At 35.8% G+C, this 15099-nt stretch overlaps 3 protein-coding genes across 3 annotated transcripts; 1 reads left to right on the top strand and 2 right to left on the bottom strand.

Moving 5' to 3' along the window:
• On the top strand, positions 559–3149 carry LOC109836463 (uncharacterized protein Mb2253c-like). The gene is made up of 6 exons (XM_020404359.1): positions 559–646; positions 747–856; positions 1499–1642; positions 1976–2083; positions 2638–2689; positions 2778–3149. Exons 2-6 carry the CDS (start codon positions 758–760, stop codon positions 2828–2830), a joined length of 456 nt encoding a protein of 151 aa, XP_020259948.1. The 5' UTR covers positions 559–646; positions 747–757; the 3' UTR covers positions 2831–3149.
• Positions 6668–8002, bottom strand: LOC109838121 (putative ripening-related protein 2). The gene is made up of 2 exons (XM_020406589.1): positions 7836–8002; positions 6668–7061 (listed from the first exon to the last, which is right to left on the bottom strand). The coding sequence occupies exons 1-2, from the start codon at positions 8000–8002 to the stop codon at positions 6809–6811; spliced, it is 420 nt and encodes a 139-aa protein (XP_020262178.1). The 3' UTR covers positions 6668–6808.
• Positions 10151–13171, bottom strand: LOC109838120 (ATP-dependent 6-phosphofructokinase 5, chloroplastic-like). The gene is made up of 5 exons (XM_020406588.1): positions 13119–13171; positions 12935–13046; positions 10626–10721; positions 10407–10534; positions 10151–10200 (listed from the first exon to the last, which is right to left on the bottom strand). Exons 1-5 carry the CDS (start codon positions 13169–13171, stop codon positions 10191–10193), a joined length of 399 nt encoding a protein of 132 aa, XP_020262177.1. The 3' UTR covers positions 10151–10190.

Below are 15099 nucleotides of genomic sequence, written 5' to 3'. Positions count from 1 at the left end.
TTTACTCATCTCGGATACGGATACAGATATGGATATACCTCGGAAAGAAAAATTTATAACCATATTCGCTAAAATCGGATACGGTTACGGATATGCATGCAGATATATAAGCGGATATGCATGCAGATACAAAAGAGATATGAGAAAACTAGATAGTATTGAGAAAAACATAGTTCATGTGATACAAAAAAGTTTGTTAATATGTCCATTATAATTGAAAAGTTAAGATTAGACATCTTGATCATCAAAATTAACCACAAATCCATAATCTAAGAATCGAAACTATCGTAAGAGTATGACTAATATGTATTTGGATATTTCGAATATGGATATGGATATTTTACTATAAAACCATATTTGTAACCATATCCTATCAGTTATAGATTTGAGTAACCATATTCGTATCCTAACGGATACGGTTACCGATATTATTATTTCAATTTTTCTACTTTCTGCAAAAAAAAAACGATAAATATCTGCACGTTTCCCAGGGAAAATCAATTAACTCCGTAAATCAAGGGATTCTCTTGTACGTGCAGCAGTTGCTTCATTTTTAGACATTTACGAAACTACCCCTAAATTCCTCCAAATATAAACCCTGGTCATTTCATCTTCCTCCATCGCCTTCTCTGCTTTCTTTCACAAAGTAAGAAAATCAAGAGCCCTCTTGTTTACTCTTAAAAAAATTTCAAAATAATATTTGTTTCCCCCTTTTTCTTTCTCATTTTGCGTTGTTTTTGATGCAGAAATCGTAATAATGTCGAAGAAGGTGATTCTCGAGTACGATGGCGCCTCGAAGGGAAACCCTGGGCGATCTGGAGCAGGCGGTGTTCTGAAGTCTGAGAGTGGCGCTGAGGTAGTAAACCCAGTACGAAGAAGAGCTAATCTTTTCGTTTCAAAACTCAGATTTTCAGCGTGATCTATTTTTAAATTGACCTAACTTCTAAATTATTTTTTTGAAAGGTCATCTGATCATTGTATCAAAACCCTGAAGTTAACATGTTAGACTCCGGAGAGTGATAATTTTATATTTTACCGGGTCGTGCAGGTTGACTGCTATTTTTTTTTAAATGGGTTATGATCAGATATTACGTTGCGGCAACAATAATTTTTATTAAAAAAATTTGCATTTGATTCGTGGCTCTGATACGGACAAGATTGGAACTTGGCCCTGATACTATGGAAAAGTCTCTCTAGCCATTATATCAAAATTCTAAAGTAGTGTGAGAAGATTATAGTTTACATTCTAAGAACTCTTAGAAAATGTCATACGTAAATTATTTTTTTTCTAAAAGATCATGTGCATAAAACTGATGAAATACGTAAAATGGGTTTAAAAATAATTCTGGTTGGAATTTGGGTTTAGAAATAACCTTGGAAGTGGATAGTTTCAAACATAGACCAGGGTAATTTTTGGGTTAAAAACCTGGACATAGTTTGTTTTTTCGTTAGGGTTTTAGTAGAGGAGTTGATGTGTTTTGATCTGGGTTATGATCAGATTGCTCGATTTCGTGAGGGTTTGGGGCATGGAACCAACAATGCTGCAGAGTATGCAGCACTCAACCGGGGAATGAAGACTGCACTTGATATGGGTTATGATCAGATCCATGTTAGGGGTGATTCCCAACTTGTCCACAACCAGGTATCTGAATTTTCTTTTTTTTTTCGGAAATTTTTGATGTTAGATTAGAAGGTTTATATTTTGTGGTCCTAAATTAAAAGAGGGATAAGCGAATAGTTGGCTATCCAAATATTTTTTTTTTGAAAATTTTCAATGTTAGGTTTTTTTTGGCTATTGCTCTATTGGAGTAGTAAACTTGATGACATCATAAATTTTGCAATTTTAAACAATTTTTAATTTCTTTTTGATTTATTTTCGGTTTATGTAGTATAAAACATTTAGTTGCCTCTCCTTTGTGTTGTTCATTTCATATGTGCGCACTTTCCCTTAGTAATAAGCTCACTTCTAATATAGGTGCAAGGGCATTGGAAAACCAGGAACGAGAACATGTCTAGGTATTGCAGCGAGGCTCAGCAACTCGGGAGTCAGTTTAAGTCATTTGATATGGAGCATGTTCCAAGGGTATGAAAAATTTCTCTGTTTGAACTCGGAGCATATTACTTTACTTCATTGAATTACACCTACTTAGAATTTTTTCTACAATCATTAGATATTCAATTTTGATATATACGAGAGAGAGAGAGAGCGAAGTCTCAAACAAATATAGAATTAGCTATTAATATGAGTGAACATCTGTTCTGCCTCCCTCCTACTCGTGATATATTTATTAGTTCTTAAATGTCAATTAAGAAATTGGGACTTGGCAGCTTACTTGTTTGTAGCACTCAAATCTTCAGTTGAGAATTTCTGAAAGGTATAGATTGGTAATTTTCCATTTTGTACTTGCTAAATTGTTTAAAGATTAGATATCAAAAAGAGTGTTCCACATTTTTCTTGCGAAAAGGTTTTAGCTCGCATCTCCCTAATTTCAGGGAAAACTAATACATAAGCATTGAGTGTTGTTTGTCTGGTTTGGGTTTTATTTGTTCTCATTTTCCATCTTTAAAAAACTATTTGCATTTCACTCTTCGAAGTTGTTACATCTCACATATTTATTTTTCTTCTGCCCTCTTTAGGGTTACAATACTGCTGCCGACTCTGAAGCAAACAAAGCTGTTAACCTCCCACGTACAGATTTCATCGTCTTACTCTTTTCTATTTTTATAAATATTTTTAAAAATGCAACAACTTGCTAACATAATCTTTATCATTGCAGCTGGTCACGTTGAGACTGAGGGTGGTCCCTATGGCTATGGAGGTCGCTACTAGTTTCGCTGTTGTCTTGTTAGGGTTCGAGCTCAGCCTTCGTATTTAAATAAAAGTGGACGTAGGTTATGCATGCTGCTTTGGTTGTAGTCTGTCGTAGCTTGAAATGTTTTGCGACTTAAGTATATTATCTTAAGTACGTTGTCTTGATACCTAGTGTTTCAACTTAGTTTGGCTTTTAGAATGCAGTTTAGTTATAAGCTTGGCTTCGGCGCTGAGAGTCCGCTGAATGTGCAATTAGAAATTTCTCATCGCTACCAGTGAGGAATTGGCTGGTTAAGTGCATTTAACCTTGCGTTCCTAAATTTGAGGGATATTAGAATATTGATGTGACCGTGTTTAAATGATGTGGTGGGGTTTATACTAACCCTGAGTTTGCTGAGATCCTCTATTTAGACTTTAGAGCAAATAAGCTCTTATATAGCACTAGTAGAAAAACGATCAATCTAGACGGAAATTTCCGTCTAGGTTTCTCTATGTTTAGTCTAGATTGGTTTACCTAGACGGAAATCCTTCTAGTTTGCTCCGTCTAGAATATTTTCGTCTAGATTGGAGCAAACTAGACGGAATTCCGTCTAGATTACCAATCTAGACGGAAAGCAACCTAGACGGTTGTATAATTTCCGTCTAGGTTGGCATTCTAGACGGAATGCCGTCTAGATTGCCAACCTAGACGGTTTTCCGTCTAGGTTGTAGTAAAACGTAGAGTTCATCCCTGCGTCTCAATGCTCAAGCACAAAGTCCACTGGTGCGTTTTAGCACTATAATATAATATAAAATAAATATTTCGACGATTAAGGGTATGACATAGCTTCAAATAAATAAAGAGAAGCTAACAATGGCCATCAAGGTGATGAAAGTCGAGAAGAAACTGGCCTATGGTAAGAAACTATGCAGCCTCTAGGATAAGTACATGCAGGTTATAATTAATGATGCTGAAACCATCGAGCTCAATGTGTCGCGTAACTCATCCTTCTAAATGGCTTAACATTCCAACCAAGATTAACAAAGCCAAAAGGTGCTCAACTTCACCGAAGAAGACCTCGTTGACAAGTTTGTAGCTGTTGTTTCTATGGTGGCTTCACTATCATCGGCTCCCTTATTACTTAACTCCCGTAGCTGCGCGTTGGGTGTTCATCAATGCCCACAAGAATCTTCTGACTGGTGTTGTTGACATTGAATACACCTCCATATAAGTTGAAGGAGTATCTTAAGGATCCAAACAAATTTGCTGTCACTATCGCTCTTGTTGCATTGACCGAGATGACTTGGATTTTAGCTTGTTTGACTAAGTTCATTGTCATCAAGGCACAAAAATTATATTGTTTGGTTTAACAACAATGACTTGGGCTTTAGCTTGTTTGACTAAGTTCATTGTCATCAATGCACAAAAGTTATCTTGTTTGGTTTAAGGAAGCAGAATTATAGTATTCCGACAACCAGGTTCGCGATGTCTTCGAATCAGACGGAGTGAACAATTATTCAACAAAATTTTAGGATCCAAAGTATTTCGAAAATTCGTCCCAGTCAACCGTGAACTTTCGAAAACTTTGGAGGGGGTTCTGTAGGTTGTCTAAAAGTCATAACAGATGGCTGGTCCCTACCAAACTTCAATGATGGAAATTACAATTTGATGATTTTTACATCAGCATCTTGACAAGGAAAGTTACAATCAGATGATTTTCATAGAAACTATAATTAGAGGATTTTTACGTAGATCGAGAAATGTTATAATTTAATGACCTTCACGATGACTGATGAAAGCTCTGAGTCAATAGCCTTCACATCAACCGTGAAGTTACAATCTGACAACTCTCCCATCCCAAATAGCCAAAGCAAAGATTACAAGACAATGTTTTTTGCAACGCTCTATAGAAGAGATTACGAGTTAGCAATTTCTTCTAAAAACACAGAGCTCACCTCTGTATTCAACCTTCAAAACACAGGCGGCACCTGCGTTTTTAGCGTTTTAGCTTCAAAACACAATGCAGCCATTGCGTTTCAGTATTAGGCGAATGCCTAAGTCTGCGTTCCAAACCTGAGATGCAGAGTTCGGTTCCAGAATGCTAGCTGGAGGCGTTTGACTGGTTCAAACATGAGTTGAACGGTTTCAGAATCATTTTCCCCTTAATTTGAGGGAATCTCGCCCACGTTGGAGCGGATTAAGGGATTAGTTACACCCCTTATCTCCCTAAAAAATCTTAACAAACTCAAGAGAAAAGGAGATTGGATTTTTTTTGGGGGATCGGATCATCCAGTGATCGGCTAAGGTTCAGAGATCGGTTTTTCGGATCAAATCTTCAGATGATCGGCTAGAGAGCTTCTGGGCAACAGAAAATTCACTTGGCTATTAACCATATTTTTGGTTCAAACAACTCTTCTCACAGAGTTCAAAACTCGCTATGAGTTCATAAACTCGTTAAGAGTTAATTTCGAACTTGTCACACAAGTTATCCTCAATATCAATCAAGAGGAATCAACCACGTTCCAGTGAAACAAGACGTTCAGATCGTCAACGGAAAGCAAACTCAACGTGAGTATTCGAGGGAGGCACTTCATCGCCACCGTGAAGAACCTAGAATTAAACAAATGAGAGGATTTTTATTGATCCTTTTCTCTTGTGTAATCGGAAATTTAGACTGTAATCAGTAAGAGATCGAGAGAGTTATAAACATTCTTTTTCTAAGCAATTAGAGGGAATAAATTAAATTTAATTCTTTCATTTTCTTATTACAAACTTTTCACCAAACAGAGGACGATGAACAACTTCGAATTCATTGCCTTTTCTTAGTTAAGTTGGAGAATATGAGTTTGCTGTTGATTTTTCGGCCATTTTCTGCTGATTGTAAGAGAGATTTGATTTGTGTTAGAGAGTGGGTGGGTGCGGTTACCAAAATCAGGGGCACTGTAGCGGTAACCGGTCATGGTAGAATAGGGTTTTTTTTAAAAAAAAATTTCTCTCAAGTTGCTTAGTTGGCGGGGCTAAAACGAAATTTTACAATGTATTTTGGGTTTATACACTTGGACAAAAGTACATGGACTGGTGCACATAACTTTTTTAGATTTGGGGCCTTGAAGCAATTTTTGCTAAAACTTATGGTACCAAATTTTATAAGGGATGGAGCATTGCACTGATATTTTAACAATTTGCATTGAATTTTATTGATTGGTAAAAGGACAAAATTTGAAAACAAACTCATTTTGAAACTTATTTATAAAAAACAATCTATTCTCAACTTATTTGCCAAAACTGTCCTAGTTTCAGCCATCTGGCTAAAACTGGGTCGGTTGTGACGAAAAAAATATCAAACTTCACGGGATTTGAAATCCCGTGAAGTTTTGTTATGTAAAAAGCTTCACGGGACTTCAAGTCCCGTGAAGTTTCAGACAATTTTTCGTTAAAACCGACCAATTTTTAGTAAAACCTGGGTTGGTTTTGACAAAGAAGATGCAAATGAGTCGTTTTTTATAATTAAGTTTCAAAATGAGTTTGGTTTCAAAATTTGTCCATTGATAAAACTAATAGCATGGGTAGAGCCATACATAAGGTTTTTACCGTACAAATGGACCATCTACATGTTCTTGTTTCTGTTTTGATGTTATTGGCTTTATTTATGTAAATACTTGCCCATATTCACAATTAATCTGCTCAAGTGCTATCTTTGAGATAGGTTTACAAATAATTTAACACTGCATTCTCGTAAAGCATTAGTATTCACTTGTTACTCCCAAAGGAAAAAAAAAAAGGAAAAAAAGTAAAAGAAAATGAAGAGGGGGATTAGCGAAGAAGGAAGAGGATTCAGAGCCTGGGCAGCACCCAAAACAATACTAACGACTGAATTTTTTAGATAATTGCAATAGATAACTACTTTAGATAATTCCCATTATTACACAAGTAATATAACGGCAGCATAGAATAAGCTCTTATTTTGTTCGTCTACGCTAGCTCTTATATATGAACTCAAGCTTAAGCCTCCTAGCTTAGGATCCAGCATCAGACCAAGTGACCCGTGCATCTCCGATCTCCGATTTCGGCACGCCGAGTGCATTCCAGACGGCGCGCGAGGCGTCGACGATGGTGTCGCCACAGCCTTTCCCGGTGTCGCACTCGTCGACTACCTTGGCGGTTGTGGTTCGGCCCTTGTAGTTGATGGTTATGTGCTTCAGGCATCGACGGCCGTGGTCGTACCAGCCGGTTGAGAGGGCCACCACCTTCTCTGTATTACTGCGGTACCTGTTAGCCATTAAATATTCATAAAACTGAATTGTTAGCCATCTCGTTTTAGTTCGGACCACCTCTCTTCTCGTCTAAACTAGAACTAATTAACGTAGAATGAAATCAGGTGAGGATTGATCCTAACTCTGTCTTTAATAGATTGCCAAACACACTCTTACTCTTCGTACATCTAAAAACACATTTGTATCTAGAGATACTATTGTACTTCAAATAAATAAATAAAATGGTGATAGCGCATATATACTTTTCTGTTCTCATATGATGAAAAATCTAGAAGCAGACGAAAAAAAATTATTTACAAAAAAATCCTCAAATTGCATATTGCTGGTATAGATAATTGATTTATATATTAAACTGATTTGTTATGGTGAATATTAGCTCTATTGGGATTTAATCTAATGGACATATTTTCCAGAAGAAAAAACAGTTTTTTTACATATATTAGAGTATAAAATATAATTCAAAATCTTAAATATCTATGAAATTTTGTACGGTGAGAAAGACGATAGTATGAGATAACAGAGGCGCCTAGATTCATAGAAAAAGTTCAATGGTGCATCAAAACTTTTAGCATGGAATGAAATACAAATCTTATCAGAACGTCTATATGCAAGTGAAACCTTCCGAATCATAGAAGGGGAAGTTGAAATCTCGAATTAAAGGCCTCCCTACTTCTCTTGTCTAGTGAATATTTTCAAAAATATCTGTTCGTATGCGAGATGTTCTGATAAAATCTGTAATATACTGGATACTCCATGATCAATACATTACCTGCCATCACACTCTGAGGGCCCACCGCCGTCCCCACCTTTCTCAAAGCTGTTGATGGTCATTCGGGCCCTAGTCTTACCAGTTACCGGTGGCGAGCTGGTAGCTTCAAAGGAGCATTGGGAAACAATGGCTAGCACTAGAGCAAGTGGAAGAAAAGACCAAGACATTGTGTTTTTGATGCATAAGTTTGATAAAGTTGGGCTCTTTTTATAGGGGGAAATTAAGGGGCGGTTTTATTATTATTAATTTTTTGTTGTTTTGTTGTGGGTGGGGATATCCCGAGGGGGGGACGGGAGGCTACTCTCTTGAGATTTCACGATATTTTTCTTGCTATTAACCAACTTTAAAGCAACAAAAACAATATGTACGATGAGTAAAGACAGTTTGTAAACTTAATTATAAATGAAATCAATAACTTCACAAGTGACAAGACTTCTCTCCCTATGTTTTTCTATGATGCGCCCCTCTATGATATTTTTTGTCCACCTTTTGTAGTAGCTCAAAGACTTTTCGAAGTGTTGCAACGCATCATGACAGGGATTTGGCAAAAGAAAATAAGTTGCGTGTAACTAGTGTAGTCAAGTAATCGTGGTTGGAATCCAAGCCGTGTACTTGTTGTGGATTGGATCACGTGGAATCATTTATTGCATCTGATATTATAATGGAGAATGGTAACTTTTTATTTTAGGAAAAATTGTGTTGGAGCCCCTCTATCTTTGCACCTCTATCTTTTTCTCATGTGCTGCAGTCCTTAAATTAGACATCTATATGTTGCAGCCATTTTTTTAGTAATTATTCTTTGCCAATTAAGTATAGAGAGAGAATAAAAAATAAAATAAAAATCCCAAAAAGCCTACATCTCTTCCATTCTTTTCTATCTAAATATGATGGTTATTGCTCATCATTCATCCTCTTTTCTAACACATCTTCTTCCTTCTCTCCTCCTCTTCCTCCTTTTTCTCTCAGACACCGACATCTCCTTCCATCACCACCGTGAAAGCACCCTAGTGTCACTAGGAAAGAACCCTAGAGGGGGGTGAATAGAGTTCACTACAACAAAAAAGCTAATCCGCGAGGAACAAGTTTGTCGTTGAAAGTCGAGATTTCCTCGTCGTAGTGTGTTGGCGAGGAAAAAACTTTGGTCACCATTTCCTCGCGGTAGGGTGGTCAAGAAAAGTTTCTGCGAGGAATATTATAATTTCTCGTGAAATCCTTTTTGCGATGAATATATTCTTTTCTCGTTGTTACTCTTTAGCCTCGATATTTTTCCTCACCTAATCTCATACATTTTCATCGCTAAACTACAGTTTCCTCACCAATGATACGTGAATAATATTTAATTTATATATAATAAAAGTTCTAAAAAACTATTTTTATCGTTGTAAGTATCTTTCAGCGAGGAAACTGTTCCTCACCAAAGATAAATCTTTAACGAGAAAATTGATTTCCTTCACTATATGTATCTTTTTCTCGTGGAAACAATTCCTCAGTAAAGGGACTCAAAGACGAGGAAATTTAAATTTATCGTTGTAGGTTGTGCCCCATATTCATCGCCAAAGAAATTCAATTACGAGAAAATTTACATTTGTCGATATAGGTTATATGGTCTATAGCGAGGAAAATTACTTTTGCTGTTATAGGTTGTATCACTATAGTGAGGAAATATATTTTTACCAACGTAAGCAGAATACTCTATAACGAGGAAATATTCTTTTGACGAAGTAAACAGTATACTTATAATGAGGAAATTTTATTTCATCAATAATAATGCTATTACAAGAAAAACACTCAAAATATAAATAATTGTCATCAATTGTCACCACAGTACATCAAAACAATTAAAATAAACAAAGCAAGCAATTTTCTACCATAAATAACAATGCTAGTCTAAAGCAATAACAAATGCAACACGATCAAAAAAACATTTCTCCAAGTTTAAGTTCACTAAGAATACTAAGCTGATGGATGTTGCCTGGAAAAATTAGCCATAAACTCCTCAAACTTTTTGGCTTGCTCCTCCAATCTTTGGATTACCTTATTTTGTGCATCGATCTTTTGTTATTGAGTTCCTACAAGTTGTTGGGTCTCTTGAAACTATTTTTATAACTCTTTATTCTTTTCAGACATTTCACTCATTGAAGAACGAGAGAACCTTAATGGTGGTGGTCTAGGGCCAAAACCACAGCCCTTAATGTAGCATGATTTGACTTTGAGAACTTTTGCACAAATTTCTTCATCTGTCGTTCGAGTTCCACCAAGTTGAGTGGTATCTGCTCGCATCTTTATCATTTGATCCTATAAGCAAAAAAATTGTTCGAGTTCCACCAAGTTGAGTGGTATCTGCTCGCATCTTTATCATTTGATCCTATAAGCAAAAAAATATATCCAGTTCAATCAATCTGCTCGCATCTTTATCATTTGATCCTATAAGCAAAAAAATATATCCAGTTCAATCATATGCAACTTCGCAATTACAACCTAATCAATATAATCCTCTTTAGAACAGTAATATCAGTTTCGCCTATATTCTTAAAATATTATAAAAGCATGCATCATTGACACGTTACTTACCCATTTTTCCTTTGCACCCAAAATACCTGAATGCTATCCACAATCTCATCAACCTTACCACCTCCACGCGAAACACCCGAAAAACTTCCGCCATTTAGATTTAAGTTCTGCACCACTCGACGGGAAAGCTACAGACAAAAAAAAGAGCAAACTGACAATTAAAATAAATGGACATACTTAATCTTTCATCTAAAAGACTCTAGAGGAAAGTGTTCTTACAGGCATCTCTGACAATCTTTCATCAAAGAATCCACGATAGCCAAATGGTATTCCGACTATATTTTTAACCCCATACTTTTCAAGAGTAAATACTATCTATAAAAATAAGAAAATGTTACTATAGAATATGTTAGTATAGATAGAATACGTAATGATATGAGTACAGTTTGCCCTTCGTCCTGAATGAAGAAAAGACATTACACAACGAAAAAAATCATTACACAGTTGATTTGCTTTGATAAGCCAATGTAGCTATTGTTTAGACATATCAGCTAAGGTCTTGACACTAGAGAAAAAGTAAATATATGTGCAACATGTACATACATACATACATATATACATACATATCTGTGTATGGCTCCCAAACTGCATATCTCATTAGGGTATTAAATATTGAGTGCCAGGTCAAGTAAGAGAAAAAAAAGTTCTGTATCTGGTAGCATATATTAGTGAAATATCAGGGTTCTTTAGTAAATATCAGGATGTCAAATCGGATAGTGTGCATGTGTGTATAATACTTTGTGTCAAAGAATGGAACTATAATTGAAATGTGCTCACGTCTTGTTTATGCTTAAACCTTGAAATTATTAAAGAAGTTACTAATATTTCTAAGAGTATAATGCTATGACTAAACCTATCTCATATATAAATCCTATGTCTTCTCAAATCTCATAAGCCGAAGGTTTTACATAATATCCATGATGAAAATGGGAAGAGTTAAAAACAGTGATACATTTTGGAGCAAAGAGTAGCTTATTGGTACCAAGCAGTAGAGAAGAGGAGGGGCTTATGGTAGGCAACAATTAATGGTGATAACATGGTTAGGACAGCAACACAGCACACAGTTAACCTCAAGGCAGATGGTCGGGAACTGCAAGAGCTGCAACACTCTTGCAAAGAATTAGAGCTTAATTGAGCCTAATTGTTCTTATGAGTGTTTCTATTAGGCATTAGCGGATACAGGTTTGGGTTCAAAGTTTAATTGAGTTAAAAACTCAAACTCGATCTTTAAGACAAATAAAACCCATAGTGAGTGCAAAGCCAGTCAAATTTTTAGGCCAAAATGGTTGCTCAATGTATCAGAGATATATCAGGAAAAACACGATATAGTGCTGAAAAAGTGACGAAACGATAAATCTTATTGTTTTGTAGCAAATGTTGTCAACCAGCACATTGGCCAACATGTCGGTCTATATTTAAACCAAGGAATCTCGTTTTAGTGAAATGTTGTGCTTTAGTCATTATTAGACTAGCAATATGCTAGAAATAATTGAATTGGAATAAGATCAGTGCTACGAAAAATTGACCAAAAATCAACCTGCACCAGGAATGCATTTCCAAACCCACCCAACATTGCAACATTGAGCTTCACTAGTGAGATCTTTTGGGGGCAATCTTTGCCGAATCACATGCCCACTGCTGAGTGTCATGAAAATAACCTTGTCGTACTTTTATGCTACCAAACAATCTCCAAGAGAATTGGGATCTTGGACAATGATTTAAATCATTAATATTCACCTCCAAAGTGCAGCCTCATTGAGTTCATGTAGCTAGAATTGTGGCATAATAACATAGCAAGTTTAAAACTGCATATCGGGATTGGGCTTTACATTACCATGTCATCAGTTAAAATCCATACTAATTTGTAGAAGTGACCTCTCGCAACTAATCCTTGTGTTTGACAGGTAAAGAGACAAAGCATCACACTTTTAACTGGCCTTAGTAGAATGTCTTTTTTATATTTGCAAATGTGACAGAATGATAGTTGTGATGGATTCACATTATTTAAGACTTGCCGAGACAGTGAATTCCAGGTTTGCAGGTCAGATGAAGATATCATCCAGTGCGATTAAGTTCTTGCGCTACAAATTCATTTCTAGACATTAGAAGAGTTGGCCAATTGAGCTTACATACCAATCAGTGATGTTGCACCATGTGGATGACATTCTAGATCAATATAATTCATCACTAATGCCCACAGTGCATCACCGATGTGAATGATGCAACTCAGGCATGAAGAGACACTTGAAGCTTCTGTCAAGATAATTTATGTACTTGACGTTGATCCGATGTCGAAAAGGTTTCATATTCCCACATTAAATGCCAGGTATCAAACTAAACTCTACTTTCAATAATGCTTATAGTGTGGCAAAAAATGATCATTTGCGTTTCTATAAATATTAACTGTCCATGATACATATAGAATTTGATTCTAGGACATGAGTTAAGAGAAAATATCCGACCTTGATGAATAGGCAAAAAAAGGGGTGCCTGGTGATTTTACTAGTGAAGATGAGAGAAAATTATACCTGTCTAATAACATCATTTAGACTAGGACATAGGCCTCCACAAGTAACTATTGCAGCTTTTACTTCCCTAGGCTCATAGTAAATCTGCTTGTGTGGACCTGCACGATGCACCCTGCAGCAAAAAAAAAGTCCATTATCATCATTATATAAGTCTCTTCCCATAAAATAAGCTGTAGAGTATAACCAAAAGTCAGGAAATTTCCCCAAAAGGATAGACCAAGACTTTACAGCAGTCATCTCTGTCAACTTCCTATTAATAGGTGCCAAATTCTCAGGCAAGGTAATTATTTAAAATAGAGCAATTAAGGATCCTGTCATATAAACCTCTTCCCATAAAATATATCGGCTTTAATACAATCCTAAGTCAGGAAATTTCCTCAAAAAGGATTGACCGAGTCTTCACAACTAGTCAATCCGGCATCAACTTTTATTAGTTGGCTGAAAAATTTCAGCCAAAATAATAATGAGACACATGGTGGATAGACCTAGAGATTTGTGGTCTTGGAGCTTACGCTCTTGAAACCAAGGAGCAAGTCTCTAAATTTATCTGATCTAGAAGAAAAGGTAAGATGACAGAGTTTGCTGAAAGAGAATATGGCAATTTTAAAGCACAATCAAGTAATAAACTGGACCTATGCAGAATATAATTTATCATATTACAAGTTTATTCCATATGATGTAGTAATAGTTAGGCTTTTTCCCCCATGTTGCCGCCTAAGTTTTTGTTTCCCCCCTCCCTAAGAATTCAGATTTTGGTTAATTAATTATAAAAAAGAAAAAAATGAAACCGTTTCAAATAGAAATATGAAGTGAGTTGTCAGTGGTCCCGTTTTTTAGGATTCGGATCCTCTTCACTAGAAAAAAATAGTGGAAAGACCACTACATAATCACAACCATTAATTATCTAGTTGATGGTTGTGATTTTTTATTTGAGTGCAAATTAGGAACGAGTGCAATACACGAGGGTATGGTGAGTATTAGATTTAGATTGTATCAAAACCGCCTACTAAGTAATTAATAATTAAGATTAAAAATAGTGATCTTTTCATTACTTTTTTGTAGTGGAGAGGATCCGAATCCCGTTTTTTATAGGTCCCATTAACAATAGTTTACTTATTAACTGTTGCTAATAAGGCCTTTTGTAGTAGTGAAACGAGAACCTCTAAGTTTCAAAGTGCAGCACTGCAGCGCTGTGTTGAGATTGAGAGAAATATTTTCAGAAGTCAATATTATCTATTAACATAATCTAATTTTAAAAGTATGAAATAAATATATATTCAAAAATCACAAATTGTTTAAATCTTATCAGATTTGTGAGCAATCCTTTACATTGGGATCCCTTTGAACCTGAATAAATATTAATTGGTTGTTAATCTTCATGTGAATTGTGCAAAAACCTACAAAAAGAAACCATCAACTTGACAAACCAAATCCTTATTTCTATCCATACTGGAGCTTTACCTCGTGCTGGATATTTATTCAAAAAAATCTAAATTGGCCCACGATTGTTGACTTGTATATGGACATTTGTTAGGCCATTGGTATTAGAGCCCCGCTCTTTTCTTTGAGTACCCGCCTACTTTTTACCCAAATTCCCACCAAAATCTTCACCAATAATGAATAATGAGGATATTATTATTTTCTCGCTGATTGGTTTTTTAACAAAGAAATGATTTCTCGCAAAACAAAATCTTTTAGCGAGGAAGCCTTAAATTTGTCATCATTGAATTTGGCGGGTTTTGCACATTTTCCCGCCAAACTAATAATGAGGAAACTATTATTTCCTCACTAATTGATTCTTTTAACGAGGAAAGGGTTCCTCGCCAAACTAATAATGAGGAAACTATTATTTCCTCACTAATTGATTCTTTTAACGAGGAAAGGGTTCCTCGTAAAACAAAAAAAGATTAGTGAGGAAACCTTTAATTTGTCGTCAATGAATTTGGCGGGTGTTGTACATTTTTCCGCCAAATTAATAATGAGGAAACTATAATTTCCTCACTAAAAAGTTCTTTTTGATGACAAAACGGTTCCTCGTAAAAAAAACTTTTAGCGAGGAAGCCTTAAATTTGTTGCTATTGAAATTGGCGGGTTTTGCACATTTTCCACCAAACTAATAATGATGAAACTATTATTTCCTCGCTAATAGGTTTTTTAACCAGGAA

The sequence above is a fragment of the Asparagus officinalis genome, chromosome 4, assembly GCF_001876935.1.
Source record: "Asparagus officinalis chromosome 4, Aspof.V1, whole genome shotgun sequence".
In the NCBI taxonomy this organism is placed as follows: domain Eukaryota; kingdom Viridiplantae; phylum Streptophyta; class Magnoliopsida; order Asparagales; family Asparagaceae; genus Asparagus; species Asparagus officinalis.
This window is presented reverse-complemented; position numbering and strand designations above follow the sequence as displayed.